This window comes from Marmota monax, unplaced genomic scaffold, assembly GCF_021218885.2.
Source record: "Marmota monax isolate L192 unplaced genomic scaffold, Marmota_monax_Labrador192_F-V1.1 WCK01_AAM20220418_F8-fsc00138, whole genome shotgun sequence".
NCBI lineage: Eukaryota > Metazoa > Chordata > Mammalia > Rodentia > Sciuridae > Marmota > Marmota monax.
Window position 1 is genome coordinate 1885152 of NW_026692763.1, and position 27612 is coordinate 1912763.

At 37.2% G+C, this 27612-nt stretch overlaps 1 protein-coding gene and 1 non-coding gene across 2 annotated transcripts in view; one reads left to right on the forward strand and one right to left on the reverse strand.

Moving 5' to 3' along the window:
* The window catches only part of Efcab5 (EF-hand calcium binding domain 5), a 120030-nt gene that overhangs the window by 77774 nt on the left and 14644 nt on the right, over positions 1 to 27612 (forward strand). The window contains exons 15-23 of the mRNA XM_046446789.1: positions 486 to 642; positions 11070 to 11359; positions 13370 to 13539; positions 14142 to 14370; positions 16432 to 16584; positions 20021 to 20124; positions 22835 to 23088; positions 24864 to 25174; positions 25776 to 25872. Coding sequence (XP_046302745.1) covers positions 486 to 642; positions 11070 to 11359; positions 13370 to 13539; positions 14142 to 14370; positions 16432 to 16584; positions 20021 to 20124; positions 22835 to 23088; positions 24864 to 25174; positions 25776 to 25872 — 1765 coding nt within the window. The remainder of the gene's footprint in view (positions 1 to 485; positions 643 to 11069; positions 11360 to 13369; positions 13540 to 14141; positions 14371 to 16431; positions 16585 to 20020; positions 20125 to 22834; positions 23089 to 24863; positions 25175 to 25775; positions 25873 to 27612) is intronic.
* Positions 3433 to 3536, reverse strand: LOC124094335 (U6 spliceosomal RNA). Its single transcript, XR_006852192.1, has one exon. It is a non-coding gene; the product is annotated as a U6 spliceosomal RNA (small nuclear RNA).

Consider the following 27612-nt stretch of genomic DNA (forward strand, 5'->3'; position numbering starts at 1 on the left):
ATCCCTAGGAATTCAGTGAGAACATCCCATGTGTTTATCATATTTAAAAATTTTTTTTGATGTTGATGGACCTTTATTTTATTCATTTATTTATATGCGGTGCTGAGAATCGAGCCCAGTGCCTCACATATGCCAGGCAAGCACTCTACCACTGAGCCACCACCCCAGCCCATGTTTATCGTATTTTATAATGACCAGGGAAGATGTGGGAAGGAATAATACAAGATTCTTAAGAAGTACAGTATCCTTTCTAAGGTAATATGCTTGAGTCCAGAGAATGCCTGAGTGGTTTTGGTCTTAAGGTGAAACCTTAAGACACTAAAGAGGTTAAAATTAATAACTGCATTTTCCATTAATATCATGGTTAACCCCCAAATAAGCTGTTTTTATAAAAGATACTGCAATTATTTGGTATAAACACAGGATGCCAGCTAGCACAGTTAACATCGTGTCTTCTGTACCTTGTTAACCTGTTTGTATCCCAGGTTAGACAAAAGGCTTTCCGAGTCCGCCGGGAGCTTCTTCTAGAAGCCCTCTTTCAGAAGTGGGACAGTGATGGCTCAGGCTTCCTGGATCTGAGAGAAGTTGATGAACTCTTGTACACATACAAGGAGGGAATGGAAAAAGAATGTATGAAGAAAGGTAAAATATAAGAATGTTCTTGTTTAAGTTGTGGCACAACTTGGCTTCAAGTTTCCCAGTACTATGACAAATATACAGTTAAAAACCAAACATTGATTTAATCAAAACCATCAGATACTGCTTCATACTTATTAATGTGGCTATCATTTGAAAAATGGAAAAATAAGTCTTGGCAAGAATGTAGAGAAATTGGACCCCTCATGTATTTGTCAGCATGATCAGAAGTGGATCAGAGTGCTGTGTCCAAAACCTTAATTCTACATAGATTCCTTCTGTGGACCTGAATACCCTCCCTTGAGGTTAAGAGAATCCAAACCATGCTACAGTTCTGCCTGATTTCTCTTATTTTTCTCTCTTTGTCTTCACAAGGTCTGAACTATTCTCTCAAGTCTGACTGGTTTACAAATTTCTCTTCAATTTACTAACTTCCTCTCCTTAATGACTTTTTTTTCTCCTTTATTATATTTTCTCCTTCTAATCATTACTTCCCAATCAAAACCTACTAAAATTCTTATTCCAGTATGATAAATTCCTTTCTTCATTAGATCCCAGTTTAAATGATTTTGCTTTTTACTGGCTTTAAAGGTCTATCTGTTGACTTTTGAATACCATATTTCCAATCTTTAAAGTGTATAGTGCATGGGCTGTTTAAGTTCTTCAACCCTTTCCAAAACATCCTTACATTGTTGATCTTCAAATGTGCCTAAAGTTTATCAATTGTCATGTTCTCTTCAGTCTGCAAACTTTAAATTACACTGCACTGCTTGTCTAAGACTATGCCCAGAGAGTTGGCTATGCACTTTAATTTTCCATTTAAATGACAAGATTTGCCTTAATATTTAAATTTCTATTTACATAGCATACTTAATGAAATTTCAGAAGACATAATGAAGGGCTGGAGTTGTGGCTCAGAGATAGAGCCTCACTCTACCTGTGTGAAGCACTGAGTTTGATCCTCAGCATCACATAAAAATATTGTGTCACCTATAACTAAAAAATAAATATTAAAAAAGAGCACAATGAGGTGGTTCCTACTTATAAGATTGGCGAATTTCATAGCATAGAACTATACTCTACAGAGAACCCTATACATCCGTTAGGGTGGCTGGGTTCCAATATTGGGTCTTCACTAACGGGTCCTGTGAACCTGGGCCTGTAACTTAACCTCCATAGACTCAAATTTCTTTGTTTGTAAAGTGAAAGAGTGAGCCATGATGAATTTTTTAAAATTTTTTCTTATCAAATTTTTAATAAAGATCTTAGCCATTTTTTAAATGAATATCCTTTTACTGGATTTTTCCCAATTGCAAATGAAATATCATTTTCCATCCTTAATTAGAAATAACACTTACAATGGGACTGTACAAATTCAGGTCAAAATAAAAAATGCATGTATTTTGTGACTTCATAAGAGAAATGATGAATTTTAGAATTAAGGGATCTAAAAATAATGTTATAAGTGAATTCCATATATTGGATTATATGGAATTACATATAACTGAAACACAGCACTTGGGATAGATAAAAGCACAAAATGTAAAGCCCAGCAAATGAGAAAGAAATGAGGAGGCAGAATATGCTGCCAAATGAAAATGTTTGAAAGTATGAATAAATAACCATTAATTCTCTCTAAGGGCAGACTTATACAAAATGATTCTCAATAAACACGGATTGATAGTCACTTGGTCAGAAATAGCTGTTGACCTGGCGGCAGTATAGAAGAGTTAGCTTCTACTCTCTAAAAAGAAAGAAAATTCTAAATTTGAGTATTGACTGACAAATTATTGGCAAATCTTCAAACAGTTCTTTTGTTTGTTTATTGTTTTGTTCCGCTCTTCTTATTTCTTCTGTGTCCAAGATTAAAAATTGAGTTGCTGAGTGCGGTTACACATGCCTATAATCCCAGAGGCTTGGGAGACTTAGGCAGAAGGATCGCAAATTCAAAGCCAGCATCAGCAATTTATTAAGACCCTGTCTCTGGGAAAAAAAAAAAAAAGTCTAGAGATGTGAGTCCGTGGTTAAGAGCCCCAGTACCAAAAAAAAAAAAAAAACAGGTTTGTTTTAACTTTTGGTACTGAGGATTGAACCTAAGGGCACTAAACTATATCCACACTCCTTTTTTATTTTTATTTTGAGACAAGAGACTTGCTAAATTGCTGAAGGCCTCACTAAGTTGCTGAGATTGGCCTTAAACTTGAAATTCTCCTCTAAAAATTGGGATTTAAATATCATAAAGTCACAGGGTTAGAAGTTTGTAGAATTGTTTCTGTTGGTGCTCTCAAAATGGAAGTTTGATATATAGAAAGAGAAACTTGAAATTTTAGGTTGTCATTCCCCACCTCTTTTTTTTTTTTTTTTTTTTGGCAGAGGGTACCGGGGATTGAACTCAGGGATACTCGACCACTGAGCCCCTTCCCCAGCCCTATTTTGTATTATTTTTAGAGACAGGGCCTCACTGAGTTGCTTAGCACCTGGCTTTTGCTGAGGTTGGCTTTGAAGTGGATCCTCCTGCCTTGGCCTCCTGAGCCTCTGGGATTATAGGCCTGGCCACCACACCCTGCTGCCCCCCCTCTTTTTTTTCTCTCATTGAGATTTTAATGTAGGGGGTGGAAGGAAAGGGGAAGGGAAGGAGTGGGAGGAAAGAAGGGGAAGGGGCAATACTGGGGACTGAATTAGAACAAATTCCATGCTTTATGTAATTATGTCATAGTATATTCTATTGCCATGTATAACTAAAAAGAACCAATAAAATTAATTAATTATTAATTAAAATATAGATGTAAATAAAATAAAAATATGGAATGCTTCATGAATTTGCATGTCATCCTTGCCCAGGGGCCATGCTAATCTGTGTATCGGTTCAATTTTAGTAAATGTGCTGCTGAAGCAAGCACTCCCCTTTTTATTTCTATCTAATACAGCCTAATCTTTTGAGCAGAAATATCACAAATAAAAAGCCATAGAACATGTGACTTGTCTATACCATAGAATTTAATGAAATAGATCACTCTTACCCCATTATTTTCCATGGAATAGCTGTTAATGCTGTTGGCTATGTCCTTTCGTTTTCTATTTAAATTATAAGATTTGCTTTAATATTTAAATTTCTATTTAAATAAGACATTTAACTCTTAAAACTAAAACTTTTTTGAGACAAGTTCTTGCTACGACAATATGTTGATACATATTCAGTCACATTGATTTTTCATAGGATTCTCAGCATATTATGGTAAACTTTTTTTCTTTCAGGAAAAATATGATCATGTCCTATGAATTTGATCAATCTTAGCCTCTTTAGCCATGAACTCAAAAGAGAGAAATGGAATTACACCTGGTACAGCGCAGAGGAAGGAAGCTTTGAGAAAAGATTAAAACTTAAAACTTCGGTTTTATCCAAGTGCTGTGGCAGCAACTCAGGAGGCTGAGTCAGGAGATAGCAAATTTATGGCCAGCCTCAGCAATTTAGTGAAATGAGACCCTGTCTTAAAATAAAAAATAAAAAAAGTACTGGAGGTATTGCTCAGTGGTAAAGTATGCTTGGACTCAATCCCAAGTACAAAAACATAACAACAATAAAAACACTTGGACTTTAGTTAGATCTTTAGTTTGAATACATTCTCTTCCTAATTAGTGCTATTGTCTCTTTCAGTATCCTTTTCCTCTTTTTAGAGAATGAGGCTAATTCCTACTTCCCTGGTGAACTGTAGGAATTAAAGATGATATATATATATATATATATATATATATATATATATATATATATATATATATATATATATAGAAATATTTATTATCAGGTTTACAATACTCCAAAGACATGAATTTTATTCTCTCTCTCTCTCTCTCTCTCTTTTGATACTAAGTATTGAACCCAGAGACGTTACCACTGAGCCATATCCCATCCCTTTTTAATTTTTATTTTGAGACAGGGTCTTGCTAAATTGCCAAGGCTGGCTTTGAACTTTTGATCCTTAGTTACTGGGATTACAGGAGTGTACCACTGTGCCCAGCTTACCTCAATGTCCTGAGTAACTGGAACTACAGGCACATGTGCCATAACAACTGGTTAAACTAAAACATTTTGGTAATACATTCTGTTACCAAATTCCAGAAATCTTTTTTCCCCATATTTTTATGGGTGCATTATACTTGTATGCAATGGTGGGATTCATTGTTATATATTCTTACATACACACAATGTAATAATTTAATTTGGCCAGTATCCTTTCCCAATATTTCCCCTTTCCCTCTTCTCCCTCCCAGTAGTCCCTTTCCTCTACTCTATCCCGAAATCTTGAACATTATTTAAAAGTCTCATTGAAAAGCACACAAAGTGGTTTTTTTGTTTTGTTTTTTTTAAGAAACTAAAAACTGGGCAAGTAGGTGTTGTAAAATGACAATTTCTTTGCTTTAGAACTCTGGAATAAGGAATCAATAGGAAACTCCTCCGTTGTTCCTTGATTTTCATGACCTTGACACTTTGAAAGATTGTAGACTTGTTTTTAGGAAGTCCTTTATTTACATTTGTCTAATGTTTCCTCTTGCTTAAATTCAGGTTATTGATCTTCAGCAGAAATATATTGTGTAATCAATGCTGTTTTTGTTGAATGATATCAGAAGTCCCTTGATAACTTTGATCAGTTTATTGAGATGCTTTCTAAACAGGTCCCTCCACTCTAAAGTCACTCTTATTCCCTTTGAAACTAATAAGTACTTTATGAATGTGCTTTGAAACTATGTAAGTAGTCCTTCCATTTTTTGTCAAACTTTTCATTTATTCATTTATAGCAGTATATAGTGGCTTCCTATTTTATTCAGTGGGTTATAATCCAAAACTATCATTATTTGTTTTGATGCTAATATTGTCCCAAATTTATTTATTTTTTCAGTTATGTGCACAGTTACTTTATTTCTGCAGAATCTCCTTGGTGAACATATTTTTTTTTCAGGCTTACATAATACAGTTTTAAAAAATCATTTATTTATTTATTTTTATTTATATATGACAGCAAAATGCATTACAATTCTTATTATACATATAGAACACAATTTTCATATCTCTGGTTGTATACAAAGTATATTCACACAAATTTATGTCTTCATACATGTACTTTGGATAATAATGATCATCATGTTCCATCATTATTTCTAAACCCATGCCTCCCTACCCTTCCTCTCCAACCCCTCTGCCCTATCTAGAGTTTGTCTATTGTCCCAAATTTAAACAAAGGGAAGTCCTTTTATCTGACTCCTGTGTCTTCCCTTTCCCACTCCCAAAATTTTATAAGGAAAAATTTCAAACATTCAGCAAAACTGAGGAATTTTATGGCGAGGCATCTGTAGACCACCTGGATTCTACCATTACCATTTTACTACCCTTTCTTATTATCTATCTGCCTCCATCTATTTTTCCATCTATCTCTGTTATTTTTATGCATTTCAAAGTATATTATATACTTCTCACTAATTACTCCAGCATGCGTATCATTAATTGGAGTGTTTGTTAAAAGCTTTTTTTCTTTTGAGGTAAAATTTTCATAAAATTAGATGCATAAATTTTAAGTGTACAATGAGTTTTGGCAAATACATGACCTGAGTACTCCATGCTTGCATCAAGAACAAAAAAACTTTCCCATTCAATCCCACCATCTAATCCCCAAGGCAACCCCTCTTCTCTTTTTTTCTACCATAGTTTTAACTCTTCTAAAACTACATAAAAATGAAGTCATACAATATATACTCTTTTTTTGTAAGGTTTCCTTCACTCAGCATAATTTTCCTTGAGATGGTTACAGGTTGTTGCATATATTAGAATTTTGCTTCTATTTATTGCTGAATAGTATTCCACTGTATGAATATATCATGTTTGTTTATCTGGTCTCTAAACACTTGGGTTGTTTCTTGTTCTTGACTATTATGAATAAAGCTGCTCCAAACAATCTTATACTAATCTTTATGTGGATATATGTGTTTATTTCTTATTAATAAATATACAGGAGTAGAATTTCTGGACCATAGGGTACATATTTTTAGTTTTATAAGGAGCTGTCATATAGTTTCCTCTGTTTTTTTTTTTTTTTTTTTTGTACTGGGGATTGAACTCAGGGGCGCTTAACCACTGAGCCACACAACATCAACCCCCCCTTTATATATATATAATTTTTTAAGTCATAGTTGGGCACAATACCTTTATTTTATTTATTTATTTTTATGTGGTGCCGAAGATTGAACCCAGTGTCTTGCAGGTGATAGGCAAGTACTCTACCGCTGAGCCACAACCCCAACGCTTCCCCCCTCCCCCCAGGATCTTGACAGACAGGATCTTGCTGAGTTACTTAGGGCCTCGCTAGCTTTGAACTCGGGATCCTCCTGCCTCAGGCTCCTGAGTTGCAGGGATTACAGGAGTGTACCACCATGCCTGGCTCCTCTATTCTTTTAATGTGTTTCCATCATTCTTTTTTTTTTCCATGTTTTAATTGGTGCCTTATAGTTGTACATACTTGTGGGATTTGTTGTTATGTATTTGTACATGTACACAATGTAACAGTATACATTTGCCAATATTGTTTCCATCATTCTTAACACACTACCTTGATTTCTACTATACTGACATCTTCTAGATCCCTCTTATACTGAGGGATAATCCATTTCCTCAGAAAATCCTGGTTTCTTTTAATGGGAAGTAGTATTTAAAAGCCAAAATCTGAATTCTACATATGCTCATTGTTCAGAAGTCTCTGCTCCCACGTTTCTTAGTGAACAGAGGGAGGGGATTTGTTTGTATGTGTGTTTGCACATGCACATGCATGTGTGTACAAAAACATTCATACCTGTGCTTCTATTTCATCTATTAATATTAAAAATCATGAGTTCATACCAATATCTCCAAGTCTAATCTAACACAACAGGATTCATTCTAGTTTTCTCCCTTTCCATTTTTGAAGCTCCCTACTTTGGCTCATGTTATCCTGGGTATATTTATTTATTTGACCCATCAGTCTATTAGTTCTACATGGAACGAATCTTCAATCACTGCTGCTGTCCTCTCTCCTGCTCTTATGTCCTTGTATATTTGAAATCATTTTTTAAATATTTTTAAAATTGTAGATGGACACAATATCTTTATTTGTTTATTTTTTTGTGGTGCTGAGGATCGAATTCAGTGTCTCACAGGTGCTAGCAAGCACTCTACCACTGAGCTACAACCCCAGCCCTTTATGTCTTCTTTCTTACATCACTTAAGGACACTATACTACACTACCCTTCCCTCATGCTTCACTCGGGGTGTTGACATTCCACATAAGATTCCCTTCTCCAAGTGGTGATCTTGGAATGTGGATATTCCTTAGATTCTGATGCTCTATGACAAGGCAGTTTTCAAACCTTCCTCAGTCCATTTAGTGTATTCAGATTCTGGCTCCCAATGCTGGACTTGGGCCAGTTCTGCATGTTGGACTTCTCTTCCACACTGACATCTGCTTCATCCTGTTTAGATTATGATTTCCCCAGGCCAAGCTGTCTGTAAGATATGGAAAAATTATAAACCCCAAAATAGTGTGGCCTGGGAAGAGGGAGTGAGGAAGAAGGCAACACACTGATAACAAGGAGTTCCCAGTTACAGGACAATCCCTGGGAAGGAAGCAAATATCATCCAGTGTTAAGACAATCCCTGGGAAGGAGATATCTATCAAGCCTAAAATGGCAGTCTCTGGGGAGAAGCCAAAGCATTGATCCTTCCCCAAATAAATCCTTTCCTAGTGACAGTACAATGGGACCCTGAAGGGAAAGAGATAAGTACTGAATGCTGACCCCAGACCTTCTATTCTTCCCCAAGTAAAAATATTGCCCAGTGAAAGCAAATTTCAAATTCTAAAACAACTTGTTCCCTGAGTGCCTGAACTGACACACTTTGTCAATAATTAAGTCATTTCTCAGTGTAACATATATAAGCACAGATTCCTCCTTGGGCCTGTGGCTCATATTCCATCAGGAAAGAGGGTCCACCAAATGCATGATTCCACTGCTGAATAAAGGCTTTGCTGATCTGTGAAATTTGCACCCAGTGGCTTGGTCATTTTATATTAACACTGTTCCCTCTATTTGCATGTCCTTTTCATTCTGGTCAGGATTAAACATCCACATGGGGCTTTGGTTCCCCAACCTAAACCACCTCTCTGTTGAACTATCCTCTTCACCCACATTGGTTGTAAGTTGCCCTTCCATATGCATGCCTTCTGCACCCTGCTCACACTCTGACAATCCATGCTAAGCCACCTCTGCACAGATGACCTCCTCAACACATTTGGACTCCAATACCCTGACCTGCTTCTTGACCGGGAGGGGTTACTTACCTTGCTCTGGCCCACCAGTGGCTTTAGAACCAAAATGCTCAAGAAAAGAAAGGAATATAATAATAATAATAATAATGAGGAGGAGGAGGAGGAGGAGGAGGAGGAGGAGACCATAAAGCACTTTAAGCCTAATAGGAGGCTGTCACTTAGGATCCTTTGGGTTCAAATAATAGAAAGTACAATCCAAAACACTTAAGAAAAAAAGAAATTTAATCAAACTATGTTATTTGCATGTATGAACATGGCATAAAGAATCCCAAAATAGTATAATTATAATGCATCAATGAAAAAAAGAAATTTGTTCATGCAATGGTAATATTCAGAACTACTTCAGAACACAACTAGGTTTTGGAGTTCAAATAATGACATTAGGTTAGGTATCTGGTTCTTTCTCTTTCTCTTGTTTTCAGCCCAGCCCCTGCTCTCTTCTGTTTTATCTCCATTGTCATAAAACCTCTCCATTTGTGGTGACCAGGTCCATCCTCACATATTCATTCAAACTCAGTAGAAATAAAATAGAAAGTGTCCTCTTCCTAATGATTCTGCATAAATCTTGTACTAAATCAACCACCCAGGCATAAGTCTAAGATGCATGCTCAATCTGTAGAACTATGAGTAGAATCCAATTCAAACACATAAACTGAAATGGGAGAGGAGTGGTGGCAAAACTGGAGAGAACTACCAAGACAAAGATGAGTGGAAGCTAAAAAACAAAAATCAATGAGTGTCCAACTACAGAAATGAGAAGCTCACTGCATATGATAAAATGACTATAAGTTCCCAGTAGTATTTGATAATTGTCAAATAAATGACATAGAATAAATGCTATTGTCTTTCGTGGGAAGGAGAAATCACAGTAGAAGACTTTACAAGGAAGGAGAGACTTAGGACTATACTTAAAGGGAAGGGGTAGCTACCTTATAATGTTAACTTATAAGAAATGTCAAAAAAATTTGCAAACACAAACCAGAAGACATGTATAAAAATGCTCAAAGTGCTAGTACCAAGAACAAAATATTGAAAACAACCTAAACATCTATCTCCAGGAGAATAAATAATCAATGATAATACACTCATGTGATGGCGTACAATGATGAAAATAAATGAATCACAGCTACAGGAACATGTAGATGGGTACAGTTGCATAATGTTGGATAAAAAAGCAAGTCCCAGAAAACTGCATATGACTTGATAACCTCTTTCTAAAGTTTAAAAAGTCAAACCTAAACCACATATTGTTTAGAAGTATTCATGTAACACATATATTATTGTATAACTCTAACACTATTGGAAAAACAAAAGGGAAGGGAAAGATAAAACCAAATTTCGGGTTGGTAACGGTGGAGGGAGAGGATGGAATAGGGCAGAACAGAGTGGAAAATGTAAGTAACTGGTCATATTCAAGTTTGATAGTAGATTCATCATTGCACAATTAAAAAAATTAAAGAGTATGGATACAGAAGTATGCAAAGCATGGTTAGGGACCATGAATAGAATGAAGGTACTAGAGCAAATAACTACTATATGGTATTAGGAGCAGATTTGATTGGAAATAGATTAGATTGAAATATGGCAGGACTTTGAACCAGAGAATTGAATAATGCATACTCCATTTTAATTTAATTTTACAAACGCATATTGAGTATTTTAGTACTGACCAGTCAATTATAAAGTGATAAAAGCTGGTGTGGGGGTACGAAAATAGAAATGAAAGGAGTGGCCACAAGATACATTGCCAAAGAATAAAATTATTATAATTTTAATAATTTTAATGGATAAAATTAAGCTGTTTATTGTAAATGTAGGGAGGAATCAAAGTAGACTCTGGGAGTTTTCCAGCTAAGGAGTAGAATTAAAACAAACCAAAACCAAGAGAAGATGATATAGATGTCTTAGTAAATTTAGTATAGGAAATACCTGAGAAATATTCCTCTGATCTCAGAGATGCCTTTGATATACTTGATTTTCCACAGAGAGTAGTTGTTAAGGGCTTGGGCTTGAAGAGGAGAAAGAAAATTTTCCCAGTAGATGAATGCACTGTTGATTAGTTCTTGGTTTTGCGTTTGTGTCTTTTAGCTAAACTACACTTCCAGTTTCCAAAGTCATACCATGGACATGAAGTAAAGTTGTCTTCAAAACAATTTCAGAAATACATAGAATTAGTAGTATCTGAACTCAGGGGCAATGAAGATCAAGTTATGGAAAGTATTGTGGAATTTCTGATGAATTCTTTAAAGAGGAGCCATATTGAGGGTCTTAGGAATTGTGCAAGACGAAAATGGCTGCACCAAATCCAACATGCTGCAGAGACAAGTGGAGTGTCTGTGGAGCCAGTATACACTGAGACCTTTAAGACCCTCACCCAGGTATGTTTTCTTTTTTTATATGTATTTATTTTTATTTGTTCTAATCAGTTATTCATAACAGTAGAATGCATTCTGACACATCATACATAAATGGAGTATAACCTCTCATTCTTCTGGGTGTACATGATGTACAGTTACACAGGTCGTAATCATATATGCAACATAGGGTAATAACGTCCTATTCATTCTACTATCGTTTCTACCCCTGTACCACTCCCTGTCCTTCACTCCCCTCTATCTAATTCCAGGTATGTTTTCTAAAATGATCTAAAAGAGAAAAAATTTCTGAGCTGGGCACAGTGGTGCATACCTGTAATCCCAGTGATTTGCGAGGCCGAGGCAGGAGGATTGCAAGTTCAAGGCCAGCCTGGGCAACTTAGCAAGACCCTGTCTCAAAATGTAAAAAGAAAAGGGGGGGGGGATGTGCTCAGTGGTAGAGTACCCTTGTGTCCCATCCCTAGTACTACAAAAAAGAAAAAAAAAAGGAAGGGAGGGGAAAAGAATTTTCTCACAGTGGGTGATATCCAATGGTTGCGTGGAAGGAGCACTTGATTCTAATACATTACAAATGACCCAAAGCCCAGATGAGATGCCACTGAGATTATGGGTGGTGAGTAAGAAAGAAGCAGAAAAAAAGGTGTAAAGAAAAGATATGAAAAAGAAGTCTTGGGATTTCTAATTTCATTTGTGCTAAAAGTCTAATAAATAAGCCAAGAATAGACAATGGACTGATACTGGAAAAAAACACCAGAAAAGAGATGTGCAAACAGTTCAAGCTATATTTTCCTTACATGATGTCCAGGGAACTATATATCCATAAAAAAGAACTATTTAAGCCATAAACTCATCATAAAGTAGATTCCAACATTACACAATATTTCATAGTACTGCCTAGCAGCAAGCTGAGACTATTAGAATCCTGTCACTTAAAACACATGGCCCTGTAGAACCATTGCCCACAGCCTTGCACCTCTTCAGAAACTCCCAGATTGCTACTTTTCTTAAGCAGAAACATCACAGCTATTTTTTACGTATATCCCAGATTCCAGTGATACAGGAGACCTGGGCCAGTCATCATCATCATTTTATACATTTCACACACACACACACACACACACACACACAATTGGAATCATCTCCTGAATGGCTGAATTTTCCCATGTTGTTGGCAATGGTGAAATTAGGACTAGGAATCCACTCAAGAAAAGGAGGCATTGCTCCAACTTGCTTTAGAGATCTGTGTTACCCTAAGAAAAATCTTATTTTATATTTGTTAATTACTCCACATAACTTATATGTGGAAAAAAGGAATAAAAGCAGAAGAAAAAGAAAGTATGAAACACAAACCTAAATAAATAGAAGAGACAAATATCAAGGAAAGTGTCTCTTATGTCCCCACTTTATGAATATATTCAATGTGTGTTATCACATAATACTGTTAATAATTTAATTTTTATAGAGATTTTTAATTATTTTAATTAGAAATAGTAAATGCAGAAAGTCTGAACCCTCAGGCTCCAAGAAACCTTTTCCTGAAATGGCATCAAATATGTAAATTGTGTTAATAATTCCTTGGAAGCATTTTTTTTCAATTTCACATATTTAGATGGCCAAGAGATATGAATGAAATGAAGGCATCTTCTTGCTGCAGCTCTCTAAAACCAGTACTTTTAACTGAAGCCCAGAAAATATGACAATAGTTCGAAAGGATTTAAGTTTTAAACCTTTAATTTGATTAGACTTGAGAGGTTTGGTTTTGCTTTGATTTTGTTTTCAGTAAAGCAGTTTAGTTGGCTTTAGAAAAAAAAAATCTATTCCACGCATGAAAACTCAGTTTTGGAGGTCATTTGTGGTGTCAGCCTTTTCCCCACTGCCCATGAATGATAGTATCTGCATCATGTACTCAATAAAATGAAATTATTGGTGCCATGTTCACAAACTGGGTGGTGAAGGGATTAGGGGAGTTCTGTGGCTGTTGGTAAATACATTTTCAGAAATGTTGTGCCACAGGATGCTGAAACTCATGGAAATAAGAAGATTAGTGCTCACATTTCCCTCTTAGAAGAAAATGAACTACTGCCTGATCGAGGGTCTGTTCTACTGAGAAATGTGGCTTGTACCCTAGATGACGCTTCATTCGTACTAAACAGAGTACTTTACCGGGACATGGAAGGAATCAGGTGAGAACTCCTTGAAGTGATTGGTTTTATCTTCCTAAACAACAACAACAACAAACTAGCACCTCCAAATCCTAGTGAGTTGCTCCAGAGAGAAATGTCTCAAGTTACCAGGCTTCTAGAGTGGGAACTGATGTTTCCAGTTTTTTTTTAATATTTTTTTAATTGTTGATAGATCTTTATTTTATTTATTAACATGTGGTGCTGAGAATCGAACCCAGTGCCTCACACATGCCAGACAAGTGTGCTACCGCTGAGCCCCAGCCCCAGCCCCTAATGTTTCCAGTTTTTAATGGTTTTAGTTGATTAATTCTAGAGCTTACTCTTTGGCAATGATTCCCCACCTAGGGACTCTGTTTCACGGTATCAGCTCAATAAATTATGTCTCCTTAATTCAGTTTATATATATTTTCTCTGGCAAGATCTAAGATTGTCTTTTAAGTCCTTCCCTCAAATCAGACCCTCTAAACTGGTAATCTTATTTGAATCCAGTGCCCTTACATATAAATGCCCATAATTGTGGATAGAGAATTGATCTAGTTACCTCAGTGATTTACTAAATCCTCCTCCTGTCTTATTCCTATCTTGATGTCCCTTTTCTTAAGCTTTTCAGTAGTGGATGAAGGGAAGCCAGTCCATGTCCCCCAAGTACAGTACCATGGGAACATCATCTTCTGGAACCATTCCCGCAATAAGAATGATCGAAATGGGTCATTACTGGCTCTGCCTCTGCATGATGCATATATGAGGATCTTTGGGGTCCTGGCAGTTGACACACTTAGAGATCCCCACAAAATAAACATCTTCTTACCTCATGAGATCAGATTCTATCAGGTAAGTCATAGAAGTCTTCAAGAGCAGTGGTAGGATTGCCTCTCCTATATTTAAAAAGGCCTCTTGTTTTATACTTCTTAAAAAGTGAAACCTGAAAATCTTTACTAGAGTAAAGTCTTGTTAATAAACAATATTATCATGCTTGCTCCTATTCCCTATATTTGTCAGACTTTGGAAAGGTCCCCCATTACTTATAAAAGGACTCTCAGTCTCAGTTGTACATCTATGCTTCAGCCTTTTGGGGACTATATGCATTAATCATAGGAATAGAGTTTGATGCTGTGGAACAGAAATCCAACAATTAAATCACTGACTAAGACCCCATAAAATAGGAATGAAACTTTGAAAGGAGTATATTTGTGTTTTATTAACTAATCCTTTGTTCTTTCTACAAAATGTGCTAAATATGATATGCATCCAAATAGCTCTTGATTTCAGTGTTACAATTTTTGAGGACAAAGAATAAAGAAAATATTTCTTAAATATTCATGTTTTCAAGTTAGACCACACACACACACACACACACTCACACACACACACAAAGTCATTTTTAAGACAATGGAATAACTGGAGCATACTACAGCATTTTAAAAAAATATTTATTTTTTTAGTTATAGGTAGACACTATATATTATATGTATATATGTGTATGTGTGTGTATATTTTATATAGATAGATAGATAGATAGATAGATATAGATATAGATATAGATATATAGATATATATGGGGTTGCATGGGGATTGAACCCAGGGCCTTGTGCAAGTGAGGCTAGAAATCTTTTTTTTTTTTTTTTTTTGCTGGTGGTAGTGGGGATTGAACCCAGTGCCTCGTGCATGCTAGGCAAACACTCTACCACTGTGGTGCTGAGGATCAAACCCAGAAACTCACACATGCCAGGCGAGCGCTCTGCCTCTGAGCCATAACCGCAGCCCTCTAAAGCATTTTGATATAATTTTAGGGATAGAAATTGCAATAAAGGAAAATTCAAATCCTTTATGGAGGCAAGGACCGTAGAATGTAGCAGCAAGTCAGGAACTTACTTTGCCCTTGTCATTTGTTGCCCTGTAAGCCCTTGGCTCTCTGTTCATTTACCATTATTTTTCATTCTCTCTTTCCACTTTATGAGGTGGATAACTGAAGAAAGTGGTAGAATTTTTTTTCTCTGGACATCTTTTTTAATAATAAGATTCATTCTCATCTGACATGAGAATGACATGGAGGATTGTGAAGTTATCAGTAGGTGAGCCATATTATTACTGAACATGTACAAATGAATTACAAATTATAAGTAGACTCTCTAGCCCTTGGAGATTAAGGGTCCTGGGTTACTTTTAGATATCTTAAGTCCTAACTTGTAAATGCATATAACTTTGAAGAATTTGTGGTTCTTAAGAGTTTTCTACAACAACAAGACCACAGATGGATTTGGTAGATTTCCCTCCCTTCTCTGTGGATCAAAGTCTCTTTATACCTATAGGAAAACGTCATGTAGCATATTGCAAACCCTGGAACCAAGCATATCCTACACTGCTGCTTTGATGGCAATAGGCATGTGCAAACATTAGTATTGACATCAGGTCAGGACAGTTCCTACCCATCTGCCCAGGGCTAGAATCTTGTCTTTTAAATATTTTTTTTCTTAATTTAGAGTCTTCTGACTCTGTTCTCCACCAGTACATATCATAAATTTCACTGGGTAATTATCAGAAAGCAAAGCATAAAATATTAAGTAGGTCTCTCTTTATACTGTGTGTGTGTGTTTGTGTGTGTGTGTGTGTGTGTGTGTGTGTGTGATGTTGGTAATCAGACTAAGGGCCTCATGCATGCTAGGCAAGTGCTCTACCACTGAACTAACATCTCCAGCCCATACATCTTTGATTTCTTTGTGATCCTTTTTTTTTTTTTATAAGTAGAATCAGGAGCACTACCTTTGGAGAACTGATGAATAATTTGTAGAAAGTAGATTATCATTAATTTAAGATAATCAAATTGATGCATTAATAATTATTTATTTTACTCTTTTAAAAAAGAAAAGGTCATTTGAATTTTCTATCTTTCAGGGTGTTGCCAATGTCTTTAGCACTGCCTACCACTACGTTCACAGCCGGGAACATATCCTTCATATTGTGATCACTGGCATTGGCTGGCTCTTCAATGTCACATCCAATATCATCTCCATCACTACATACTTTGTTGAGCCTAGCCCACACCAGGTAGGCAAGCCTTGGCAGTGTTAGACCCCTTTGATGTAACAGAGTAGATGTTGATGTTTTACTAATATCTAAAAACCATATTAGTCAGCCATTAAGACTAACTAAAGTTGTTTCTTATGACTCCAACTCAAGACCCTTGGTTATGAGTGTCAGAAATCCATCTCAAACTGCCTTGGACAAAAGAGAGAATTGACTGAGACCCCAATGAAGAAAAGGTAGACATCAAGGTGGCTTTCAGCATGACCAGACCCAGGTCATTCAATAGCATTAGGGCTCAATCATGTTCTTTATCTTTCCACTTCTCACATTTGCTTCCCTCTGCATGTAAGCTTTGTCATTCTGGAAAAAGATGGGCTTTCTCCATAAGGCAAGTCAGATGCCTAGTAAAGCATCTAGTAAAAAACTCCAATTTGGAAAACCCAAGAAAGAAAACTTTTTGACTCATCCTGAGATATGTCCTGGTGGCCAAATAGGCAATATCCACTAGAATCGTGGAGATATATATATATACTGGAACTGGGGATTGAATCCAGAGGTGCTTTATACTGAGCTACATTCCCCACCTATAATATGATGAATTCTTGATGTTTGCTTTACATTTTTACAGTTAACATAAGGATTTTTTTATGTGATGAAAATGAATTGAAAGGTATCTTCCTTTCAAAAAAGCTAAATGATTCTGCAGTGTGCCTGATCACGTGGTGGCCTCATCTTGATTGTCTCCCAATTCTTTGCCTGGCCTACCACAGACATCGTCCTTCCCTCCTGGCTTCTTTTTTTCCTTTCCTTCCTACCAGGTCTGGGCTTCCTCCCTCAGTGGCTAGGGCAAACTAATGAAGCCTTGGCCATAGAAAAGTAGAATCACATAGCTCTTGGTAGGGTAGCCATGCCATGAGGTGGAGAATACCTCATTGTTGGAACTTCTCTTGGGAGGGGGATGATTTGGAGTGGAAGTGGGAGCCTTGAAGTGTCCTTGGGTCTGGAGTAGTCTATCCCATCTTATGGGCTACTTCCCCAGTGAGGCCAAAGTGTGTGGAGGTCTGGGGAGGATTCAGGATTACCTATTCAGGACCTTAAGGAAAATAATATGTAGGTACCATGGAAAAGGCCAAAATGGCCCAGAGCAATCATCAAGAAACTTGGCTTCCGTGGTGTATAATCTCAGAATTGTGACAACAAGGACAAAGTCTCAAAGGTCATGGTATATCCCCAGGGCTATTTCATGGTAACAGAGAAGATCATGTTGAAAGGTGAGGTGAGAGGAGGTCCACCAGCAATCAGGGTTTGAGTGAAGTCACAGCAGGGCAGAGACCAGATCAGCCTATCTAAGGCTCTAGTTAGGATTTTCTCCTAGATACAAGATGCTATGGTTAGATTTTGATGTTAAAAATAGCTCAGAGCTGCCAGGTATGGAGGCATGCACACCTGCAGCCCCAGAAACTTGTGAGACTGAGGCAGGAAAATTGAAGATTCCAGGCCAACCTCAACAATTTAGCAAGGCTCTAAGTGACTTAAGTGAGATAAATAAAAAATAAAAATGGTTCAGTGATAAAGTGCCCATAGATTTAATCCCCAGTACAAAAAAACCCAAAAAACTGAGTGTTCCCAGGCAGGGTGGTATACACCTACGATCCCATCTACTCAGGAGACTGAGGCAGAGAGATCACAGATTTTAGACCAACGTGGGCAATTTAGAGAAACCCAGTCTCAAAAGAAAGAGTAAATAAATAAAAAGGGCTGAGGATGTATCTCATGGTAGAGCACTTGCCTAGTATGCTTGAAGCCCTGGCTTCAATCCCCAGAGCTGCAAAATAAGTAAATAAAATTAAGCTATTAATGATGAACTGGGGGGAAATTTCCACCTATTTGACAAAGAAATAACAGTTACATGTGATTCTATGGAGGTTTGGGGTTGTTTGTTTATTTGTTTGTTTTGCAGTGCTGGGGATCAAACCCATAATAGGCTAGGTAAGTGTTGTACCCCCACTCCAGCCCCTTTAATGAGAGTTGTTTGTTTAATTTAAAAGAAGATTCTGTATTACTTAGCACTAAAAAAGAATAAGATCATGGCATTTTCAGGGAAATGGATGGCATTAGAGAAGATTATGCTAAGTGAAGTTAGCCAATCCCAAAAAAAACAAATGCCGAATGCTTTCTCTGATATAAGAGGGGTGACTCAAAGTGAGGTAGGGAGGGAGAGCATGGGAGGAAAATTACCTCTAGACAGGGAATAGGGGTGGGAGGGAAAAGGAGGGAGAAGGGGAATAGCTAGGATGGTGGAAGGAGAGGGTCATCATTATACAAAAAACATGTTTGAAGATGTGAATTTGGTGTCAACATACCTTATATACAAACAGAGATATGATAAATGGTGGTATAAAGGTGTATTAAGAATTTTATGCAAAAAAGAGAGCTTATGTATAATGGCATAATTTGGTGTGAACATACTTTATATACATAGTTACAAAAAATTGTGCTGTGAATGGATAATTATGAATGTAATGCACTCCACTATTGTCATGTATGTAAGAAATAAATTTTTTAAAAAAGAAAGAAAGAAAGAAAAAGAGGATTCTTGGTATATTAGTGCAGACCTGTAATCTCAGGAGGCTGAAGCAGGAGGATCACAAGTTCCTGTTGTGCAGGGAGGTGAGGCTTAATGAAAGGTGTTTAAGTCATGATTCTCCACCCTCATAAATGGATTAATTCTGATTATTAAAGGACTTGGAGGCTGCAAGTTTGACCTCTAGCCCTCTCTCACCCTAAGCCTTCCATCAGAAGAAGAGCTTAACCAAATGCTGACACCTTGATACTGGATGTCAACCTCCAAAACTATAAAAAATAAAATTCTCTTCTTTATAAATTATCCAGTCTGGGATATTCTGTTTTGGCAGTGCAAATCAAACAAAGACACTAAGTATAATGTAGAAAACATTTTTCATCTAGAGTTTGGTAGAACATTTGAGGTCAGGGAGTGTGGAATCAAGAAAAAGTTTCACTTCACAAAGCTGTTGTTCATCTTCTAAGAACAATTCAGCATACAGCCACTATGGATCCCCTTATTAAAGTTTCTCTTTTATTCCAAGAGTTATTTTTTTTATTTTATTTTTTTTTTAAAGAGAGAGAGAATTTTAATATTTATTTTTTAGTTATCGGCGGACACAACATCTTTGTTTGTATGTGGTGCTGAGGATCGAACCCGGGCCGCACGCATGCCAGGCGAGCGCACTACCGCTTGAGCCACATCCCCAGCCCCCAAGAGTTATTTTTTAAAGGGGGCATGTAAGGGGCTGAATAATAAATAAAATGTCACTGCCCTTAATGCTAGAGGTCATCTACAGCTTCCTAATTTTTCTCCATTTATTGGTCCCCAAAAGCTTTAAAGAGAATATGAGGTCTAATTACTACTCTAATGAAATCTCTTCCTTTTTTCAAGGATTCAGACTATGTTTTACGCAATATGATGGTTACAGGGAAGCTGGGTCTAACAGAAATCCACACAAATCCCCCTATTACCTTCAGGAAAACATGTGTCTTCAGGTATGAAATGTGTCTGTTTTCTTTATTGCCAGAACACAATCTAGTGGTATGATAGTAGATCTGAAAGACATAGCTTCTGCCCTTTATTAGTGCATATTCAGTCCTCATTATTATAAAATTATAACTCTTTATTATTACATTCATTATTTATTATTTTAAAATTTACATACACCAAAACTCATTTGTTTTGTTTACAGTTCTTCAAGTTTTAATAATGTACATATTCTTATAATAATTAGCACAAATAGGATACAGAACAACTCTAACACTCCTAAATCAGTCTTTCAACCCATTCCTAAACCTGGAAACCACTGATCTATTCTCCATCAGTTGGCTTTTAAACGAAAACTTTTTTAGAACATTTGACTCCCTGGGACATAGTAACTCCTTTTCTATCAACTGCTTTTTAAAACAGATTTCGTTGGTATTCCAGATTAAAATTGCAAAATTGTGTATTTTAAAGCAGGACAGTATTTTATTTTCTGATTGTCTTATAAGTACAGAATTCAACAAAAAATGATTATGAATAATAACTGTATCCATTATCCCCCATGATTATGAATAATCCCTCCATATCACTTATTAGAGCTCATCTGTTAATGTTAGCTAGATTGTGAATGTATATTTTTAATGTGTATTTTTTTATTCAAAGAAAACAGGAAGAAGGAAAGGGAAGAGAGGGAAAGTTAGAAAATTAGATAGGTCCCCGGTTGTACATTACTTAGAATGACTGTCACCTATGGAAGGGAAGGAACATTATTCATCTGTACAGATACAAAACAGATCTTAACTGAGAACACATGTATTACAAAAGAGACTGACTGCATTAACCCATCTCAGACTAGTAGGCTAATTTGATATTTAAATACATGTTAATTAAATTTTAATTTGGCCTCATGCCAGAATGTTCATTTAGTCTCAAGCTTTTTTCCACATGGTTATTCCTATGTTAGTCAAGCATTTTGCTAGATTCCTTTTAACACCTAGACTCATATTCTGGATTCTGTGTAGAACTCAGAGCATATGCCTTTGGAGGAATGCTATTGACCTACAGCCTTTCTTAATATGCCTGGAAAGTTTGATAGATGCATCGTTACTGTGGTCTTCACAAATATAAAAAGTGATGGCTTAATAGTAGCAAGGAATGGGAATAGCAGGACTAATTTTTTTTCTTTCTTATTTATTTATTTATTTATTTATCTATCTATTTATTGGTACTGGGAATTGAACTCAGGGGCACTCAACCAGTGAACCACATCCCCAGCCCAATTTTGTATTTTTATTTAGAGACAGGGCCTCACTGAGTTGCTTAGTGCCTCGCTAAATTACTGGGGCTGGCCTTGAACTCGAAATACTCCTATCTCAGCCTCTCGAGCTGCTGGGATTAGAGGCGTACACCACAGCACCGGGCAGAAGGACTAATTTTACCTGTCATTATTGGATTCATATTCTGAACTATTAAATGTGATTTTTGAGGCTAGACAAAGAACTAACATTTTTACAAATGATTTAAAGGAATGGAAGCCCAACATCAAATGCAGATGGAGAAAAATGTGTCTATGATTCACTAGAGAAAGAAGCAGTCACTGTATTTCCATGAAAATCTCAGTCTCTCACTGAAATAGATGCTAAAGAATACCCTGCCCAGATGCCCAATATGCCTTTTGCCAGCTTCTGTGGATACTGCTGCAGGAAGCGACACTTGACATTGTAACTTTCCCTGGAGGAGTGCCCTCCAGTGATTGGAGCACCTGCCCAGAGGTATTCTCATGAATTCTGTGAAGGGCTGAGGTTGTAGCTTAATGGTGGAGCACTTGCCTCATATGCGAAAGGCACTGGGTTCAATCCTCAGCACCACATAAAAATAAATGAATAAAATAAAGGTATTGTGTCCATCTCCATCTAAAAATATTTTTAAAAAAAGTTTTGTGAAAACTCTTCCACCACAAACCGCTACCTCACCCCCAGAGCAGCTTAGAACCAATGACTGATGAGCACAAAGATGCAAGAGACCCTTCCCTTGCCTCAGGGTGGGACAAGTTCTTTACTACATTCACCTCCCAGATCTTACCCCTTTGGATCAGGCTGAGGCTAGACTTCACCTGAAATCACATTGGTACTTAGCCTCTGCCACTTCCCTATGCTGCTTCCCTCAGTCCCTCATGGGTTTTACCCAAAAGCACTCCCTTGGTAAATTACTTGCATTAGCATCCTTTCACAGGTTTTGCTTCTAGGGAACCTGACCTAACACACTCATCTTTCCTTCCCGCATTCAACTAATACATATTGGCCAAGATAAGTAAACAAAACACTGTATACCCTCAGATAAGACTAATTTCCTATATGATAAAGATAATGAAGCAGATGGGGCTGGGGATATACCTCAGTTGGTAGAGTGCTTGCCTCGCATGTACAAGGCAAAAGATAATGAAGCAGAGCATCATGATGCAGAGTGTCCCGGTGCTACTACTTTAGTTAGATCAGATAATCAAGGAAGGCTTTCATGCTGAGAGGACGTTTGAGCTGAGTTGAACTGAAGGACAGAACCATGTGAAATTGAGGGATGCAGCATTCTATGCATATGAAACAGCAACCAGGACTGGTATGGTGGCAGTGAGGTGGGTACAAGAGAGTAATTCAGTATATTTGAGCGGAATGATGTGAATAGGCTGATTTTAATATCCTTGTACTTCTTTGGATTTAGCTTCAGAGATTTCCTCTTCAAGTGTACAGACAGTTCAGAAGTTGTTCTGGCCTCTGCCCGTGGAGAAACCCATATAGTAATTCCCCTTCGTGAGAGAACAGGAGAGGCTCTGGGAGCCCTTGATGTTAACATTGGCCAGACCAGGATGTTGTTCTATCAAGAATATAAAGATCTACAGAAAATGATGAAGGTGATCCAAGCTGCCTGCTATGAAATACTAGGAGAATTCTCCGGAGAGATAAAGAAAAACATTGTCTTAGGTATTATGAAGGTCTGGATTCATGGGGGAAATCACAGGCAATCTTAAGTTTGGGGGAAATCACAGGCAATGTGATGAAGGATGAAGTTTCTAAAATGAATTGTTTCAATATGTAGGTTTTTCCAGGTGAAATGAATTCCCTTATGCAGTCTTAGCCTGAAGCGTAGTGTTTATAAGTTAAAGCAAAAGGAATGGAATCACATTATCTTTGGTTAGAAGTATACAATTTTAGAACTGGAAGGACTCATAAAGGAAAGATGGAACTAGCTTTATCAAATGCCCTGTCATGTGTTGACACTTTAAATGTGTTTTTTCATTTAATCCTTACCATAACCTTATAAAGTAAATGGTGAGGACCCATTTTACAGGTGAGGGAAATGAAGTTCAAAGAAAGGAAACAATAAATTGGAAAGGCTGGATTGGGTTCTCTTTCCAAGACATTACACAGCATTATCCAATCAGAACATCTCATTTGACAGATGCAGGATCTAAAGCTCACAAAAATATATTGCCTAAGGTCCAATAGCAAGCTAGTGGCAGAGCCAAGACTAGACCCAGTTCTTGTGACTTCACACTCACTATCTGAGCATAATACTAGGTTAGAGAGGAGGGCAATAAAGAGGCATGGAAACCTTCGGCAAGAATGAATTAGTATAACACTATGTGGGATTAAGTGGAAAGGTTGTTAGCCATTACATAGTATGTTAAGAAAAGAGAAGAAAGCCAAGTGTGGTGGCAAACACTTGTAATCCCAGCCAATTGGAAGGCTGAGGCAGAAGGATCATTTGAGCCTAGATTCAAGACCAGACTGAGAAACATAGTGAGACCCCATCATAAAGGAGGAGGAGAAGAAGAAAGAAAACTCGTGTCTTTGAGTGTTCACTCTGTGTAAAGAGTGAGACTGAGCATTTTTCTGTATGTTATTTCATTTAATTCCCACAGCTCACCAGGGAAATAGGATTAGCTTCATTCTCACAAAAGAGGAAAAGGATACTCAAAGAGACAATGGTACAAGTAGAGAGAAAGAATGCATTAAAACTAAGGGTCTAGGGGCTGGGATTGTGGCTCAGTGGTAGAGCACTTGCCTAGCGTGTATGAAGCACTGGGTTTGATCCTCAGCAACACATATAAATAAATTAAATAAAGGTCCATTGACAACTAAAAAATATTTTTTAAAAAACTAAATGTCTAACTCTGAAACTCAAGGTTTTGCCTTTTCTCAAAGCCTCCTTCCAGGCATAATTCCATATTTCTTTTGATTTCATGTACAGAGAGACTAAGATAGTTTAAAATCATATGACATGAGCCAGGTGATGCATACCTTTAATCCCAGAGACTCAGGAGGCTGAGGCAGAAAGATCACAAGTTCAAGGCAACTTAGTGAGATCCTGTCTCAAAATAAAAAATGAAAAGATCTGGGGATATACAGTGATAGAGGACTTGCCTAGCATGCTAACATGCATGAGTCCTTGGGTTTAATCTCCAATTCTGCAAAAAAAAATAAAATAAAATAAAACATGGGACATGGTCTTTTTCCTGAGGAAAATGATGTTTACTGAAATAGGCTTTCTTTTTTTAGTTGTAGTTGGACACAATATCTTTATTTATTTATATGTGGTGCTGAGGCTCGAACCCAGGGCTTCACACATATTAGGCAAGTGCTCTACCGCTGAGCCACAACCCCAGCCCTGAAATAGGCTTATAATCCTAGGGAAAAGCAATGTATGGGGCTCAACATCAATGTGTGATGTCATCAATGTCATTCTCTTCTTTCAGAGATGGAAAAAGTTGGGGAAGTCCAACGAGCAGGAATTATCTTCTTCCGAATCATGCTGCAGGAACTGCAGGCATGCCTCAAACTACTTAGTTCCATGGACTTTGTGACACTGTTGCTCTACGATCATAATACTCAGATAGAGACAACGTCTTCTAAAGACAGCAAGGCCAAGGAGTTGAAAGCCCACGTAAACCTAGTGCATGACATCCTGAAGGGAGTTATCTTATTCTTTCATACAGATTTGGAATCTGAACCTGCAAGTGAATCTGAATCTGAATCTGAATCAGAAGATTGGGATAAGGATAAACTTGTACGTTTTCTTAAAATCACTATTTTTATTGAATAATAACCTGCACAGATTTGGGTGTACAAATCATAATAACACAACTTATAAGTATACAAATGCAAGATTATTCACACAATGAACACATCCATGTAATAGATGCATCAAGAAACAGAATATGCCGGGTGCCATGGCCCACACCTGTAATCCCATCAGCTTGGGAGACTAAGGCAGGAGGATTGTGAGTTCAAAGCCAGCCCTCAGAAACTTAGTGAGACCCTAAGCAACTCAGTGAGACCCTGTCTCAAAATAAAAACTAAAAAGGGCTGGGAATGTGGCTCAGTGGTAAAGCACCCTGGGTTCAATCCCTGATTGAAAAAAAAAAATGAATGAGAGAAAGAAACAGAACATTACTGACATCCCCTAAACTCTCCTTTGGATCCTTTCCCATAATCTCTACCCACCAACCCATACACCCTAGGAAAGGTAACCATGATCTTGACTTCTAATACCGTAGATTAGTTGCACCCATTTTAAATTTTTTGTAAATAGAATTATGTAAACTGGTGAACTGGGCTGGTGAACTTGCTGTTGATCCCATTCCTTTTCTTTTGTTCTTTGTTCACAGTTTATTAACAAATATTTAGTGGAGAGTATTTGTTCCTTTGATCCAACTGCTAGCCATGTGGAAGTCAACGTACAGCTCATTAATAAATATATCAAAGGTAAATTTCCTTTAATCAGTTTAAAATCTATGCCAAGAATAATAAACCATATTGTAATTAACAGTTTTTATTAGAGTAAAGCAAGTAGTTCATAAATTGAATTTTTAGGAGAAAAGTTATGACTATAAGTTTTCTAAAAGGAGGGATACTGTTTATAATCTACTATATTCCCTCCCAAAGACTGTCTATTCCACACATATGAGAATTCAAAAGTGCATCTATCTCTCACTTATTGACTACATGTGCATTGTTCATTAAAAAAAAAAAAAAAGCAAAGCCAGGCATCCTAACTATGTAGGAGGCTGAGGCAGGAGGGTCACTTGAATCCAGAAGTAAAGACTAGCCTGGGCAACATGATAAGACTCTGTCTTAAAAAAAAAAGAAATGAAAGAAAGAAAAGATGGGCTGGAGTTGTAGCTCAGTGGTAGAGCTCTTGCCTAAAACATGTGAGGAAAGATATATATTGTGTCCATATACAACTAAAAATTAAAAAAAGAAAATGAATAGAGGCTGCAGTGAGGACAGGAACATTTAGCCAAAAGGCTGGTTAGTATCTTTAGCTTTAATAAAGAATTGAATAAAATAATAGATCATTAGTCTATATTGAGGAAGAGAATCAGCAGGACTGCAGAGCAGCAAGACTCTCAGGTTGGAGAAGATGACAAGCTCTTTGGCCACATCTAAGTAAATGTGTGAATACATGCTGTTCCTCCACTGATATGTATTACCTCACCAGACAACTCAGGCCATGGATGTGAGTGAACCAGTCACAAATGCATGTAAAGTTTTCTTCCTCTTTGTTACTTATGAAAAGTTAATCATTAATTGGGAAAATGGCTCTGTAGAAATCACTCCCTAACCCTGTCCTTCTCCACCTCTTCCCCTTCTCCTTCTCTCTGTGTAGACTCCAGACCACATCAGAGGTTTCTGTAATGTATTTATTAGGCTCAGAGGCTCAAAACCAGAGAGATTCCTAGGAGAAGAGGAGGGAAAAGGCAATCCAGGAAGGATGGCCACACTCCTCAGCCTGTGGGCATCCACAGCACAGGGGTGGTGGAGTAGTGAACCAGGTGGATGGATGTGAGGGATATCATCTAGCATGGGAAGGTGAGATGCTTCTAGCAGTTCAGGAGTGCTAGAGAATAGGAGAGAACTTGAGATTCACATAAAAATTAACATGAAATAATGTGACCATGAGTGATGTGAGTCAAGTTTAGAATTCCTATTTGAAATGGTGCTTCCACTGTAATTCAATTCATTCATGGGAGCTTCTAATTTCATAGGTGTTAGATATGTAACTTCTAAGGTGCTAGTCATGGGAATCCATAACAACACCAACAAAGATGAAGGCTTAGGGACTGGGGTTGTGGTTCAGGTTTGGAGCACTCACCTAGCCCATGTGAGGCCCTGGGTTCGATCCTCAGCACCACATAAAAATAAAGACATTGTGTCCAACTACAACTAAAAAAATATTTTTAAAAAAAGTTAAATGTAATAACCAGCCTCCAAGAGGACACTGCTCTTCTCATTACCTACTATTCATGCCTATGAGGAGTCTCTTCCCACTTGAATATTGTCAAAATGACACTGAGGGAGGGCTGGGATTGTGGCTCAGTGGTACAGTGCTTGCCTAGCATGTGTGAGGCACTGGGTTTGATCCTCAGCACCACATAAAAATAAATAAATATAATAAAGGTGCTGTGTCTAACTACGGCTAAAAAATAAATATTAAAAAAATGA